Here is a 16,316-nt window from a genome sequence, read left to right on the forward strand (position 1 = left end):
ATCTTGAAAAGTTGTATGCATAAATTTTGAAAAATTATAAACATAACCTAGTATCATGTCTGAGTATTTGCCATGTGAGAAAAAAATGTACAGAATGTTCAACTGCATGTGTGCTGTTCTAACAAAATGTGTGACCTTTACATTTTTCCCAATCAATTGATTTCACTTAAATCACATGAACAACGTTAAATTGACTTCAATCATAACCTTCAAACTGCTATGTTTGTCTGCTAACAATAAATCAGTATTGTGTTTCAGTTATCTGCAGACCATCTTAAACAGGACAAGTTGTGTGTAAATCAAGGCAGGTCACCTGTTCCATTCCTAGATAGCCATGGCAATTTTTCACCGTAATGGAAAAGTATTTTCAGGTACTCTAGTTTCCTTCAGGAGCATTAGAAGATGTCCACTGTGTGTGTGTGGTGCACCCCCTTCAAGCTCAGCGTGTGCACAGTGTTACTATATTAGGAATCATTGATGCAATGCAAAATTTGAGACTTCACATGATTTGTAAGATCTTAGTGAGGTAGTAATAAACTTTCAGACATGGTGGTGTTTTATTGATAATACTTTATTCGCATTATCAATAAAACACCACCATGTCTGCTCTTTCAATTCATACCATAACTTTCATAAACTAAATGAATTGGAAAAATTCCTATGTCTTGTAGTAAAGTTACATTTTATGAAATCTAAACCTATTTTCATTATTTATGAGCCTAGATATATATATGAAATTAACTTGGGCCAAGTTAATTTAGCTACAGAACAGTCGGAATTCGGCTGCCACATGAACACAGCAGCAGGTCATATTGTACATAAGCATTTCCTGTTTTATAATTTTCAAACTATACATAGTGTTATGTTAGGCTAGATTAGGTTGTGTTTTTCAATCATATGGCAAACTGACTCATGTACTCGGTGACCCATACCAGTGGTACCTTACACCTAGCTGCTGTATTATACCTTGCCACCGTCCAGCACCCCAGCTGACTACCAGGTAAGTGTAACTCTCAGGCTGCTGTATTATACCTTGCCACCGTCCAGCACTCCAGCTGACTACCAGGAAAGTGTAACTCTCAGGCTGCTGTATTATACCTTGCCACCGTCCAGCACCCCAGCTGACTACCAGGTAAGTGTCAGGTTAACAGTAGTACACAAGTGTCAGCCCGCAGCCACAAGCTATGCCACCAGTACACAGCCCGTCCGCTACCAATAAACTGCTCAAACTTACTGCTATATTACATAGACTTGAATCACTCACCGTGCTGGGCTCGCTCTCAGGACCGTCTTCCATCTTCCAAGACTCATACACTAAATGGAGTTCAGTTAATTCATTAGTTTTGTGAGACAAATTTCAAACTGCTCATGAGGAATCAGACGGAGGGATGACTGTGGTTACCCTCAACGTTCTCCAAACACTGGCTGATGAATCCGTATTAGTCTACAGTGGCTGGATTCTTTTCTTTTAGCTTAATTCTGCATTATACATTTAATGATATAAATACATTTTACTGCACCTAATTTCGGTTAAATATAAAGAAACATTAAACGAAGTTGACGATAAATCTATGTGCATTATGGGGCTTAATTCACTAGAATGTGTTTTTCATAATATATTTAATTCATATATGCATGGATCTTGTAGCACAGTAGACTGCGTCCTTGACATACAACTGGGTTAGAAAGCCGGGGTCCTGGAGCTAATAGCCTGATTTTGCAGGATCAAATAGTAAATATAATATAGACCAATGGTTTGGTCAACATTGACCAATCAAGGATCCCTGGCTGGGTTCAATCCCCATACGTACGTAGTCTTTCGAGTTAGTAGGCGAGTTAACCTATAATATAACCTATATATAAATATATATAAATTAATAATAAATTAAGAAAAACAATCTACAAAATTAAAGATCATATGGTTTTCCAATATGCTACCGATTAGGGCAACACTTTCCTGAATTTTCTGTTACAAAAAGATCCAAAAGATCTGCTATGTTTCGTCATGCTTATTCTTTAAACGAACCTATTCTAACCTAACGTAATCTAGGTAACCCTAACCTGGTCTACCATATCTTAATCTCACCTAACCTAAATTATAAAAAAATAAAAGAACTTTTTTACATATGATATATAGACTTTTTAATATGTGTGACGTCACTATGACGTTTTTAACGTGATTGGTGGGAAGGTTTTGGACTGTGGTGAGTATTGGAGAGACTCAGTGTGGGAGGCACAGCTGCGCCATCTGTGTGTACTGGTCAGTCAGCTGCTCCGGCTCCCTCGTCTCTGCCACAGCCGGTCCACGGGAAAATGGCTGCTCGTAGAATTGCAGCTTCCTCTATTGACTGGGCGGCGTTTGCTGCTCGGGTTCCCGAGGGACAGAAGGCCATGTTCAACGCCTTTAAAGGGAAGTCCGATACCTACCTTAGAAGGTAAGGTTGTGAAGGTTAGGCCGGCAAATTTGTTAAGCGGATCCTTCCCTCTACCACAAATGTACTATAGCAGTTAGTAATGTACACCGGTCTAAAACACTTTCTACAAGTTTAAGTGAGTGCTGATTGTTTATATGAACGGTAGTGCTATTGTACAAGTGAAAGCAAATACAATTATAATGGATTAAGGTGTGATTTAATTATTTTTGAGGCACTGTGCCGGTGGCGGCCTATACATCAGTAACACTTGTATGCAACAGTTGTATACAAGTGTTTAGTGAAGTATACCCCAGCCCATGGTATGGTCATGACACCCGGGTACTGGGTGTTTGTCTGGCAGGTTTACACACGGGTCCTACGCTACTCCCTGCCCATCTCTTGCCGTCTTGGGATGAACGACTCCAGCTTGCTGGTGGAGCCCACAAGGAGGAGCCATAGAACACTTGCTATATTGCCCATACTTTCACTCCACCAGAACCCAACTATGCAGCTACCTGCTTTACCTTAATCCCCACAGTCTGTGGCTCGGTGGTAAGACACTTGCCCCGCGCTTCGCGAGCGCTTTGACCTGCTTTAGTATCCTGGCCGGGGAGGACTGACTGGGTGCCAATCCTCAACTGTAGCCTCTGTTCACCAAGCAGTGAACGGGTACCTGGTTGTTAAATGATTTGGCAGGTCGTATTCTGGGGAAAATTAGAATTAAGGACCTGCCCAAAATGCTATGCGTGCTAGTCGTTTTACAGGAATGCAAGATGTAAAATCCTCACGTCGCTTCTGTGCTCCTTGATAAAGACGTTATCCTGACTACAACACACACTTGGCTCCATAACTACAGGACTACATCGTCGCATATGAGCTGTGCCTAGGCCGGTTACTGTCTGTCAGGTTCTGGACTAATTTGCTTATCCCTTATCTACAGATTACAATGATACTTCTGAGCTGTGACTCGTCATCCTGCTGACTGCTATATTCTATCATAAAAGGATTATACTCTCGCCATCTCCAAAATTTGGACTGTCAGGATGCATATGGCTTAGTGCTGAATTTGGATTGGAAGGAAATAGTCCCATTGCTGCCCTAAATAACAATAATAATATACAGTACTGCATAATAGAACAAACACTAGAAAATTTTGTAAATAGCATTTCCATGTACTACAGTATCATCCAACTGGGATAAAGCATGGAAAACTGTGCAGGCCACACAAGTGTGGAAAAAAAAGTAACAGCAAGTTGTTGATGAGGACTTTGACAACGTTTTTTTATAAATTTTAGAGAAGTAACAATGTAGAGAAACATACTGAGTGGTTACTGGGTAATATGAATTATATTTATAATAATAATAATTTTATTTAGGAACAATACATAGATACAGTAGTTGCAGTGTTACAGTACAAACATTGTTAGATTTAAAGATAGAGGTAGTACATACAATACCTAAAGTCACTAGTACGCATAGCGTTTCGGGCAAATCATGAAAGGATGAAATGGCAGAGAATTTGGAGTCAGATCTGGTAGGTGAATTTGATTCATTGTTTAGAGGAATGTTATTTATATTTTTATATATAAGCATTTTTATATTCCTATAAAGCCACTAGCATGCATAGTTTTGGGCAGGTCCTTGTTCCAAATTTTCCCTGGAATACAACCCACCAAATTGTTTTCACTCATATTGGAAGGGGTGGATCCCAGAAAAGACCCAAACGCACCCAAAATAACATCGCCCCCAAACTCCAAATCCCTCGGCCATTTCAGATTTTGAAGCAAATGGAAATAACAAAGTACCCTTTCACTGCTGAGTGAACAGAGGCATACAGTTAAGGATTGGCGCCAGTCAATCCTTCCCGGCTAGGATATGAACCCGGGCCAAATCAGTCTCAAAGTGCGGGGCAAGTGTCTTGCCACTGTGCCACGAAGACTGCTAAATTTGTATAAATTTGACTGCTATTACAGTATTTGTATAAATATACAAAAGTATGTGTGTATGGTTTAATTTGTAGTACTGTATAAATAAACCATGGAATTTGTCAAATTGCCCTAATTTGCCCTCCACAATGCAGTCGTATGCTTTCCTGATTTGTATTATACATATTTATATTATTTTGTAGTTTACATTTATTTTTATTTTTTCCAGAGTTTTATCACTGCCAGAGACCATACCAAAGATACAGTTTGCTGCTTATCAGGCACGTATTGATGTTCCTGGTATGGTTGATAATTTTAAAAAACAATATGAAGCATTAGAGGTCCCTTATCCAGCTGACACTGTATCTGGACAGATTACAGAAATTGAAAAGCAAGCTGTAAGTAATATTTAATATCTAAGGAATGTATTTTAATTATATTAATAAGAATTGGACCATTCATGCAGTATTTTTATATTTTTCAAGTTTCTAATTAATAATAAAGATGCACAATATGGGAGAACAGGTGGGATTTGCCATATAGGCAAGTTTGCCAACCCTGGGTTGGCAAACTTTACATCCTGGGCAAGTACCAATTGAACAGGTTCAGGATGCATAAGAGAAATAATATTGTCACAAGTTTTCAGTGTGGAGTTTATGGATTTGGAATATTCTAATACAAATAGCAGAATAAGTTTTGGTGATTTCTGGGAGTTTTGTATAGTGGTTCACTTAGCATTTATTAGTGCAGTTTATGTGAATAAGATGGTTGGCCAAAATAGGTCAAGTGTCATAAACCCAAGTCTTGTAAAATGTCAGTTGTATGACTTGCCAACCTTGGTAAACAGAAAGGGCAAGTTTTTCAGGTTTCATTCTGCTAAAATAAAATTCCTTAGTGTGAGTGCTTATTTCTTGCATTTGATATTCAATGACTTGGAAAATCTACAGCTTAGTTTTAGGTTACTTGGTCCATGTCTTCTGCTGGAAAATTCACTCAAAAAAAAAAATTTGTTTAGTTATATATTTTATTGATTATGCAAAGTTTAATGTCTTGGTATATTTAAAGAAAGCTAGTTTATTTTTGCTAAATCTTTATTAATTTTTTTAATTTATATGAAACTGGGAGGATTACCATAACAAGTAGGCAGCAGCAGGATTAATACATAACTTAATATATTTTGAATTATTAATGAGTGGTGAATCTTAGAATTGATGTGGGAACATTCTTCAACCCAAGGGGTAATTATTTTCTTTACATGCTGATTGAAATCTGAAATATTGCTTTCTAATAAAGTAAATTGGTTAGTTATAACAGAGCTACAAAATGGAATGTGGGCCAGTCTGATACAACCAAAACTGGGACTTGGGTGCTGAACCATACACATGTTCACCTACTATAATAAGGGTATTCAGATTTAATTATTTGGCTTAACTTGAATTCTCCAGCAGACACATGGATAAAGTTAATGAATGTGACGATTACCTGCTGAAATCTTGTTTGGTATTATTTGATCAATAATATGTTAGACTTGCAAATATCTGTAAATCAAAGAATGAGTAACATTATTTAGGGTTGGCAAAGTAATCTTTGCTCTAAATGTAGTATTCTTATTTGTAGGCGGTGGTTGCAAATATTTGTAGGATAAAGTAGCATAGTAAACACTGCCAGTTGGTAAGGTTGTCGAGATTTCTTGAATTTGGCAGCTGCTTTTTTCTCCAGGCAGCTGAAACCGAGGTCTTTGTTAAACAAAGTGAAGCTCGTATTGTGAAGTTGAAGGAAGAACTGGTGAAATGGGAAAATATGGTTCCATTCGAACAGATGACCATGGAAGAATATGCAGAGCAGTTCCCTGATGAGGTATGTTTTTCTTCCTCGTATTTGTGTTTTTAATGAGAAGTGTATGCAGTAGAATGAAGTATCAAACTCTTAAGGGGCCAGAGCCATGTTTTTTCAATATTTGGTAATTTATTTTTTAATTTCAGATGAAAGCCTAGATTTTTTAGCTTCATTTTAAGCTATATTTGAAAGAAATCTGGCAACTCTTAATTGCATTGATTTTCTGGAGGGTACTGAACTGTGGCGCCCTATAGCTAGCTGCACTGAGATAGCTCCATACTTATAACTCCTGGCGAGTTCTTAAAACCAATCGAAGAGCAAAACCAAAACGTGTCCCACTGAGGCATGGATAGCAGGGGATTAATGATCACCCTTGGTGAAGAATAAAACCCCCAGAAAGGAAGTGATGCAAAAGACAACTGGAAGGTTCACATAAAGTAAACAATCTAGTGCAGCAAATAATGCTGCAAACAATCCACCTAGTAGTTGGGTCATACACTCCCTAGTAACAAGCTAATCACCACCCAGGTGACAGTACCATGGGAGCTGCCAACTTTGTCAATAACTGTATCTTTCACCTGACAACACTCGATTCTTGACAGTGTATTGAGTTTCCAGCTCTTCAGATCCTGCATTTTTCTAGTGTCATTCTTCAGACTCCTATCCCGGAGGGAGGGGGGCATTTGTTTGTGTATCGTTTCATTCTTTAGTGTTTACTTCCCATATGTGTCTACAAGTCTCATTTATTGTGTAGACTTTGGAAATTAGCCTAGAGCTACATGTACTTAGGGCAGCCCTTCCCTAGGCATTTGCTCGTGTTACCTGTCCTGACAGGGTTTCTTCACTGGTGCATTTGGGTGTTTATCGCATAAAAGTTGGCCTCCTGAAAGGGGGTGCCTCAACGTGACCAGTGCAAGGGTATTTGACTCTCTCTGAGGTTGGGTGGGGGCATTCTAGTGTTTGTTAATGAGGTGCACTTGGGTTCACATGTTTGTACATATGGCATGCTAGTGATGCTATTTGAGCCATGTATTTTCTTGGTGCTGCATTTTGTGTTGGTTCCTAATCGGTGAGTGTTCCCTAGTGCCTGGATTACCTGCTTGGTCTTTACCTTCAGGCCCTAGTAAGCCCCGCAGGTCTTTGATGTGACATTCCATTGGTTTTGCTGTGTGCTGATAATCATTTGTACTGTTCCCTCTGTTGGCTATTGTATGGGCATTACCTTCCACATAAAGGCCCACAATTTGTTTTGTGGGTCTCTGTTTTAACCGAGTTTTCATCTATTAATTTTTCTTCATTTTTTATTTTTGTAGTGATGGGGCTTAACAGGTAGCAGACACATTTGGGTTTATTTTTTTTTTTTTTTTTTTTTTTTTTTTTTGTATTTGTTTTTGGGGCTTGATGTTTTAGTTACCCTAGAGTCTGCCCCTTCTGATGTTTAGGGATTTTAGAATTGGAGCTGCTGGTGGATTACACCTGTCCTAAGTTTAGATGTCCTCTAGGACATCTGAGAGCTTTAAAGTTCAGGGTGGGTGTAGCTCGGCCTTCTCTGGGGATCACCCCTTTAGCAGAGGCAGTTTAGCCATTGCTTCCTGTTGATGTGGAGTCTTCGGTTTTGGGGGAGGGGGTGAATTTGGCTCTCTCATTTGTCATTTGTATGGCGCACAGGTGGCTGAGCTGTTGGTCTCCCACCTACATTTTTTTGTTTCAGCAGGAGTAAGTTTTCTGGCTCTTTTATGTCCCTTCATTGTTTGTCTTCCATTTTGGTGGTCCTATTCCTTTTGCCTTTGTTTGATGACTGGCATCTTCTGTCGGATACTGTTGTCTCTTGTCTTTGTGGCTTTTGACATCAATAATACTGTGGCACTGTTGTTTTGTCAGTTGTATTATAAGATTTTTACCTGAACTGTCTTGGTTTTTAGCGGGATTTTTTTTTTTTGGGGGGGGGGTTCTATTGTCTCCTCAGTTCTTGGTTGCCCCTTCAGTCAGCATATTATTTGTTTTAAGGCTTCACTTTTGTTGTCCATCATTTCCAGTTGTAGAGTTAGGGAATGTCATGCTGCATTTTGCACGAGTCTTGTTCTTCAGTCATGATGGCTTATTTTGTATTATGTGGACTTATGGCACAATGAGAATTGGCTTCCAGGGGGGTGTTATAACTATTGATTCCTGGTATGTCTGGGTCAGAGTGCATCATTTGTTGTCTGATGCTGTTGCTTCAGGAAGAGTTTGTTGTTCTGGCTTCTTTGTTCCTTTGTTCAAAGATTCATTAAACTCTGGTAATCTGCAGTCGTACATTCAAGCCAGCCCACGATATACCCTCGCACACATGATTAGAAGTTTGTGGCACTAGTTGCTGTATTGTCTTGAACTGATATCTGGTAAGCGTCCTAATGGGGTCCTGGCAGCTCATCATTGGGTCAGTGTTTCTGGTCTTCATCAAACTTGTTGTCCTGGGTCTGGTTTCCCATCCTGGTCTCTTCCCTGTACCAGTTTGATCTTTGCTCTACTTTCATGGTTTGTTCTATTCTCCATTTTGTGGCTAGCAAGCCACAGAAGCCCCACGAGAAAACCAGCAGTAAAATGAGACATGCCTCTTTCTGGGGAAAGGGGTGGTCTTGGTGGCTCCCTGGATCCTCTCCTCCCTACAAGGCACATTGATTGGTATTTCTTTGGCTCTGGACTGAGGGTTAACAGGGGAGGCCGGCAGCTCATGTGGTATTGTCACCTGGTTGCGGCAGCTGTAACTAGGGTAGATAAGACCCAACTACCGAGTTGGTTGATTGAAGTCATTTGCTACATAGTTTCTCAACTTTTTCTGAACTTTGCAGTTGTTTCACTTCCCATCCTTTCTGGGTGCTTGATTCTTTGATGAGGGTGATTATGAATCCCCTGGTCCATGTTCCTCTGTAAAAAGACAGCCAAATTTTGGCCTCTGGTTTCTGGTAGGTTTTTAATGACTCAAAATGTGATATGGCTTACATGTGTAGAGAGAGCTATCTTGGTGCAGTTCACTACAGGGAGCCACTGAGGGAAAGGCCATTTCCCACCTTTCCCAGAGAGGAATTTCATTGCATTCAGAATTTTTTTAAGTTGTCATTGACTATATACAAAAATACAAAGCCACTATACCGGCTAGCTACCAATAAGAATTTTTTTTTAGATTTTCCACATTGTACATTTCCCTCCATAGTCGCTATGGGAACTAATGTTTAGAGGATAGGATGCAATTGTAGTTATGCTATGTAAACAACTATTATATATAGTATTAGAGCTTATTTAGATCACAAATAAATGTGATTATAGTATGTAATGGTAATTTATGTAAAATGCACATGAAAGTTTCATTAATATTTTATAATTTATTCCTTATCAGGCAATCAACTTGGATAAGCCAACCTTGTGGCCCCACACTCCTGAGGAGCAGATTGGATATGTGCCTAAGGATGGTACCGAGACTTAGTTTTAAGATATTTGTTCAGTTCCTGTGCTTATTTAGGCAAAAGAATGAAAAAATTGTAAGAATATTGACCAATTTTGTCAAAAGAAATCAAAGCATTATGTAAATACAGTAAATGGAATTTTAAGGAGTTTGTACCGGATCAGGATAACTGTATAATAAATTACAATCTAGACATATTTTTTTTTCTTACCCTGAATGTTCTGGCACTTTTCAGTATGGTAGTATAGTATTTGTTGTACAACATTGATCTTGCTAAAATAATTGTAGGATTGTCATGTGTGTCTTCATTGTACAGTTGGATTTGTACTTGACTCAATCGGGAATTCTGGGGTTCAAATCCCAGGTGGGACCAAATGGTTGGGTAAGTTTCTGATCACCTAGCTGTAGATTCCTAGGAGCTAGTCAGCTTGTTGCAGGGTACCTCAATATATTATGCATATACTGGCTGCCTGTCCCCCAACAAAATTAATATTATTTTTTAAATTATCTTGAATTTCAACTTTTCTAAGGTTCTCAATATTATATATCAATAAAAATAATCTTGACAGTACAGTATTTTTCTTTACACATATTTTTTAAATTTTCATAAACTACAGTACACATTTTACTCCTAGCCCTGAGTACATTATTTGTATTACTTTCTTTAAATTTAAATACACTTCCTTTGTTCACCCTGTCTATTTCCCTCAATCTTTTATGTAGTGATCATATCTCCTCTTAGGTTTTGAGGGCGAGTTCCCTCAATTTTTCCTTATAGCCGAGCCCTCTTAATTCTCGTAATAATCTAGTTGTAAACCTCTGAACTTTCTCCTTTTTAAGTTTTTTTCTCCCCTTTTTCTTCCCCACAAGGTGTGGGTGTTCTAAGCTGGTGCTGAATACTGAAGTAATGGTTTCCATGCAGTTTGTATGGATTTGAAAGCATTCTGGTTTAGATTCTTAAATGTTCTTATGTTTGCTAACTTCCTTTATGCTGATGTTAACCTGTTCACATGAGCTGGTATTATATTATGATGTATACTCCCAGGTCTTACTGTTTTTTGTAATTGCCTACCCCTTATGGTGTAGTTAAATACTGGACATCTTCCATCTCTTGCCCATTTTCAGTACTTTACACTTACTTGGATTGAATTCCAGCAGCCATTTATCTGTCTACATCTAAAATTTGTGAAGAGTCTTCTTGCAGCACCTCTCAAGAGAGGGAAGTCAAGCACCAGCCAGGTTGAGGATCCTTGGGTGGTGGGCATTTTCACTTGCACACTGCTTCAGGTGGCAGGAGGGGGGATAGAAGCTAAAAGTACCGCTCCAGGATAGCACACTAGCCCCCTCGCCACATGAAGGCAAAAAATTCCTCTTATCACTCATGTCACCTTTGGTAAATTCTTTATTATTTCATTGTAATGTGGATATTCATTATTTAGAAATGTTTTGATTATAATACCTTCAAATTGGTACACAAATGCATATGGAAGACAGTATGCTTGGAGGCTCTTAAAAATTCCTAAATTTTATTTTCATGGAGAAAGGGTGCTTGATTGATTTTGATTTGCAAGGCATACTGTGCTAGGTAATGCTCTTCAGGTGGTAGTTTAACATTTTTATTTACATTAACCCTTGGACTGTGCAATACATGTGTAAATTATTTTTTGTCAAATCATACAAGTTTTTAAAACTTGCACAAACACTTTCCAATTTTTTTCATAATCAACTAGGCAAATGCTCCAACTTTGTCTAAATGATCACAGTGCAACTTGAAAAATGAATCAAAGTTAATTTTAAAAATGTATATTGTGAACTTCAGATATTCAATTCAGAATAAAAAATATGAACTATCATTAATTGTTCATTTAATGTTAGAATGCTATTCTGATAAAATAATATCAGAATAGCATATGATCTTCATTTTCATCAAATTAGATTATAGGTTCTCAGTATAGTTTACTGTAAAATCAATAGGACATTTGAAATACTGTATGCGGAAAATTTAGACCAAAAAAAATAAATCTATATAAAGTTTATGAAAAATCCATTCTGATGGGATTGTAGAACAGACAGCTGAGCAGTCAAAATAGTGAGAATCGGTTAATAACTGGAATTTTAGAAGCCACTCATGAAACTCTGGTTTCAGAGATAATTGAAGGTGAAGTTATTAACAATGAATAAAGGTAGTTTTAATTCGTTAATTTAATTGTATGTTTTAATAAACATTGTTTGGCATTCGTACTCGAATATGTGAAAGTTGTAGGTCAATATGTGTTGAAGTCAAGAAAAAATAACCCCAAAAAAACACAAAATATAGGGATAATTATAATGATTTAGGGGATATATTTAGGGTATATTTTATATAAGTGAGAAAGCCCTAATATGGTCCCTAATCATCAAAACAACCTAAAGAGGCAAAGATAAGATAATTTGAAATCGGAGAAAAAATCGGGCAAAACAAAAAATTGTCCCAAATTTTGCGAGTTGGGACTGATGAATTTGTTTACCAATTCCATCCTATCTTCACATAGGTTTGGAAACATATATTCTCCAGGATGTAAAGATTACAACAAAATCAGATAATAAACAAAGGAGAAAAAAAAACAAATCTTTAAAAAAAAAAAAAAAAAAAATTTGGGACATTGATGAAAGTAACATATAAATACATTGTCCAATGCTAATATATGATATATAAGAAAATAGATCATATAAAGTTACTCATTATTATTTGTGTTATGTATTACTCGGCAATGATATAAAGGCACCAACTGCATATCCACTTTGTGGACACTTCTTACTACTATTGTTCTTCTTTGAGCATAGGACAGGTGCTTGTATTTCTTTATTACTGCATAATTCTTCGGTTCCAGTTATTAGGAGCTGTTTTCCTTATCAATAAAACGTTCTTATTTTTCAAAAATTCATCTAAAATCAATTTTGAAGATATTTTGATGAAAGTTTCATGACACTGAAGCCAATAAGTTGAAGATTTGTTTAACATTTTAGTTATTTTTACATAATTCAAATATTTTTCGCTACTATACCCTATATTCGCAGAAATATACGCGGTTTAAGGGTTAATGAATATTGGTTTGCTTTTCTTTTAACAAATTATCACTTCTTAAGAGAGAAATTGCTTACCAATGTTTAGCACTGTTGAGGTAGACATTGATACTTTTAAAATATTTACTATACCTCTTGTTAAAATGTATAGTACATTCATTTTATATACAGTACTGTATCTTCTGCTAACTGCTGTAAAGTTTCCAATAGCTTACATATTAGCGCATTTATAGGAAATATTTTTCATAATTTTAACATTCCTTCCACTCGGTACTTTTCTGTGAAGGATTACTTCTCATCTATTATCTACAAGTGATATACTGTATAAATCTTATTAATCAGTGAATACAGTATTGATACTAAATTTTAGTTATTCTTTATAAATAACCTTGCTGATCTTTGTACTAGGATAAAAATATGCTAATTTTTATATACATGATCTCACCCTTTTAGTTATGTTCTAATAAACAGTACATAAGAAATAAAAAATCAGTAATATATTTCATTTGCAATGGGGAATAGAGTGCAAGACTTTTTTTAAATATTGGCATATATATACAATTTGATATCAACTGATTTATGTAATTTTAAGCCATTACTCTTAGGTTTAATATTTACCACATTTCAGTGTCGAGTAATTTTACTTAGCCATTCACATTGTACACCTTACAATCAAGTGCTAATGAAATGAGCCTAAGTCACAAATTTGATACAAAATAGATATTTAAATTATTATTTTTGTATAAATGTTACCTGCAGGTTGCCACTTTGTCTAGGTAAACAAAATATTATATGAAGAGATATGTGCCTTCTTTAAGCATGTTGAAATGTTATATTATTTAAGAACAATGAGATAATGTACATTCTGTACAGTATATATAAAACTATGAAAAGTTTAGGGCAGGATTAATGTAGGATTTATTACAAAATGTACAGTTTCCCACTTTCTCAATTCACTAAATATCAAATTATTTAAGTTTACAGTAGAAGTGGAAGCCTTCAATTATACACAAACGAGGCCCTACATCAGATGCCAGTACAAGGCTCGTATCAAGACAACAAGCATGAGAACACAAATGTAATTATTCATAGTAGCTACACTAGCAAGATCTAAGTGAGCAATGAAAGGCTATTAGCAACCAGGTAAGATCTTTTAACATATTCTACCTGATGCTAAAATTCTAGTGAATTTTGGTCTGAAAGAAATATCTGCAATAAAACCTGCTAAGAACCTGATTTACATAGGACTATTTAACATTTTTACTCTGTATTACTGAAGGAGGCTTGAGACACCAAAAACAAAAGCATACATATTCTGTATTAGTGCAGTGACTTTCCATTTTCCTCATACCGAGCATGCATGCATGCATGCATCTGTGCTTGGCTGTATGATGTAAGGCATCAAGATGGCAAAGTATTACAAGTGCAGCCAGTGAAAACTTGGGACTATCCCTACCTAAATTTAACAAACATGAGTTGCTAATAATTTAAGTGTTTGTCTATCTACACCCCAGGTGGTATGAGCAAATTAAAAGCTTTGATGCACTTTAGGGATAATTTATAATTAATAATTCATTGTGTTGGGGGACAGACAGCTAGAATATATTTAAACACATTAGGCTTATATTAAGGCCTTCTCCCATCCATGGCCGAATTACTGACCCCACCCAGGATGCAACCCCTATACAAGCTGACTAACTCATGGGTACCTACTTGCTCCTAGGTGAACAGATGTATTAGGTGATATGAAATGCACCCAACCATTTGTCTCACCCGGGATTTGAACCCTGAATTCTCGATTGTGAGTTGAGAACAAATGCGACTACTGTACTACCGGGACCCCTTGAATACCGTTATGAACCTATGCTAGAATGCATCTGCAACAGTACACGCATCCTTCTGAGGTATTGCAATCAGTGTAATGTACCTGGAAAAATGGTCCACTAATACCAACACATAATGATTGCCTGAATGGCTATGATAAGAGATCTAATAAGTACCGGTAAATATGAGAAATCCAAAATAAATGGGTGTCAAAAACAACACCTAATAGTTTCACATTATTTATATAGACAATTGGACTTCAATAAAGTGATAATTGAGAATGAGATGCACATCTTCTGGTGAATGTTAGTTACTGTATACATTATCTTCTTCTGGTGAATGTTAGTTACATTAGAAAAGGTACCTAGCATTGCCTAGATCTGCTTGTCTCTTTCCCCCGCCCCCTCTCTCTCAAAACGTATAATCTCAGCTAATACACGTTATGTTTACAATTATGGTACAGTACTTTCATGCAGTATGTGTTAAAAACACGGTTATGTTTTGTAAGTTGTGATATTATGAGCTGCTGAAAATCTTTTAAAAAGCTTTGGAAAACTAAACCCCATTTCAGATTTAATAGGAGCCACTGGGATTTGGAATAGGAGCTGATACTTATTAAAGAGGGATATGGGGGCGAGGGATCGACCCCAACCACCCTATACCACTCTCCATATAATCACAAATCTCGGTGAAAAGTTCCATGAGACTAGCGTCAACCGCCTGGCCTCCAGCCTTAAACACACATACTGTATTTTCTTTTAATGATAATAGATTTTAGCAAGAGAACTTGAATTCATGGGTGGTTGCCCAGGTTGAATATGACAAAAGTTAAGATTACTAATACAGTACAGTACTGTACATCTTAAGATCTTCAACATAAAGTAATGCACAATAAATATTAACTGGAAAACACTATTGATTGCGATTCAAAATAAAGTAATGGTCAAGACACTGCCTTGTTTCTTGGTATTCTACTAGTGCAAGATAACATCAGTGCCTAAAGACTATTAGTTCAAGGTGCAGCCTTAAATTACCATTGATCAAAGTCTCGGCTAAAGAATCTATGTTTAACAACTTTATCCATTCTTGTGGCCCAAAGATTACATTAAAATGAGAAGAAGACCATATCTTGACATGGGCGAGATTGAAGCTTTGGTTTTGCGTGCTAAGTTATTAGGGTAAACCATTTCAATATTATCAATCTGGAGAATTGGGCAAGTGTTTGTTGTGAAGACAATGTCACACACTTACACATGCAATACCTCTGCCTTAGATGTGACAGATGTCTTATAGAGATATTGGGGAATGTTCCAGGGTTAAGTCTCCACATGGTGTAGCTGAGCTAGTCTAGGTTGTTACCACCTTTATTAAGAAAGACTAGGCACCACCTATCATAACACAGTATTATGTAAGATACGATAGTGCAATACAGTATCATCATCTATATACAAAATTAGGTGAAGTGGTTAACGTTTAGGTCTAGTTCCTACCTGATGGCCAAAAGAGGAATTTTATAAGCCATACTCAACTACCATTCAGGTTAACAGAGCACACAAGGTCCCTCATCATGATGCAGCTGTAACTATTGGGGTAGGGGTTGAAAAGGAAGTTGCTAAAAGTGCTCAAATTGTGGCCTCCATTTTTTACCATTATCTTCATTTCATACCATCATTCTTGCCTAGATATTGTTCAAAGCTTGTAGGTAGAGGAACAACTTGGTCCTGGTGAGTACAGTACTGTAACCTTATACCATATTTTATAATATACAGTAACTGTGTACAATATTCTAAGGTCTAGTTGACAGTATTTAGA

General features: G+C 36.9%; 2 protein-coding genes across 3 annotated transcripts in view; one reads left to right on the forward strand and one right to left on the reverse strand.

The window, feature by feature from the left end:
* Positions 1-1,423, reverse strand: part of LOC123769270 (nuclear pore complex protein Nup214) — a 44,596-nt gene extending 43,173 nt beyond the window's left edge. For both annotated transcript variants that reach the window (XR_006774242.1, XM_045760354.1), the window contains exon 1: positions 1,265-1,423. Coding sequence is in view for 1 of the 2 variants with exons in the window: in XM_045760354.1 (XP_045616310.1) it covers positions 1,265-1,297 (33 nt within the window). In the remaining variant the exon portion in view is untranslated. The remainder of the gene's footprint in view (positions 1-1,264) is intronic.
* A 794-nt stretch (positions 1,424-2,217) lies between these two features.
* On the forward strand, positions 2,218-9,810 carry ATPsynD (ATP synthase, subunit D). Its single transcript, XM_045760353.2, has 4 exons — positions 2,218-2,435; positions 4,569-4,737; positions 6,059-6,196; positions 9,552-9,810. The coding sequence occupies exons 1-4, from the start codon at positions 2,314-2,316 to the stop codon at positions 9,636-9,638; spliced, it is 516 nt and encodes a 171-aa protein (XP_045616309.1). The 5' UTR covers positions 2,218-2,313; the 3' UTR covers positions 9,639-9,810.
* The last annotated feature ends 6,506 nt before the right edge of the window (positions 9,811-16,316 follow it).

The sequence above is a fragment of the Procambarus clarkii genome, chromosome 66, assembly GCF_040958095.1.
Source record: "Procambarus clarkii isolate CNS0578487 chromosome 66, FALCON_Pclarkii_2.0, whole genome shotgun sequence".
Classification (NCBI taxonomy): Eukaryota; Metazoa; Arthropoda; class Malacostraca; order Decapoda; family Cambaridae; genus Procambarus; species Procambarus clarkii.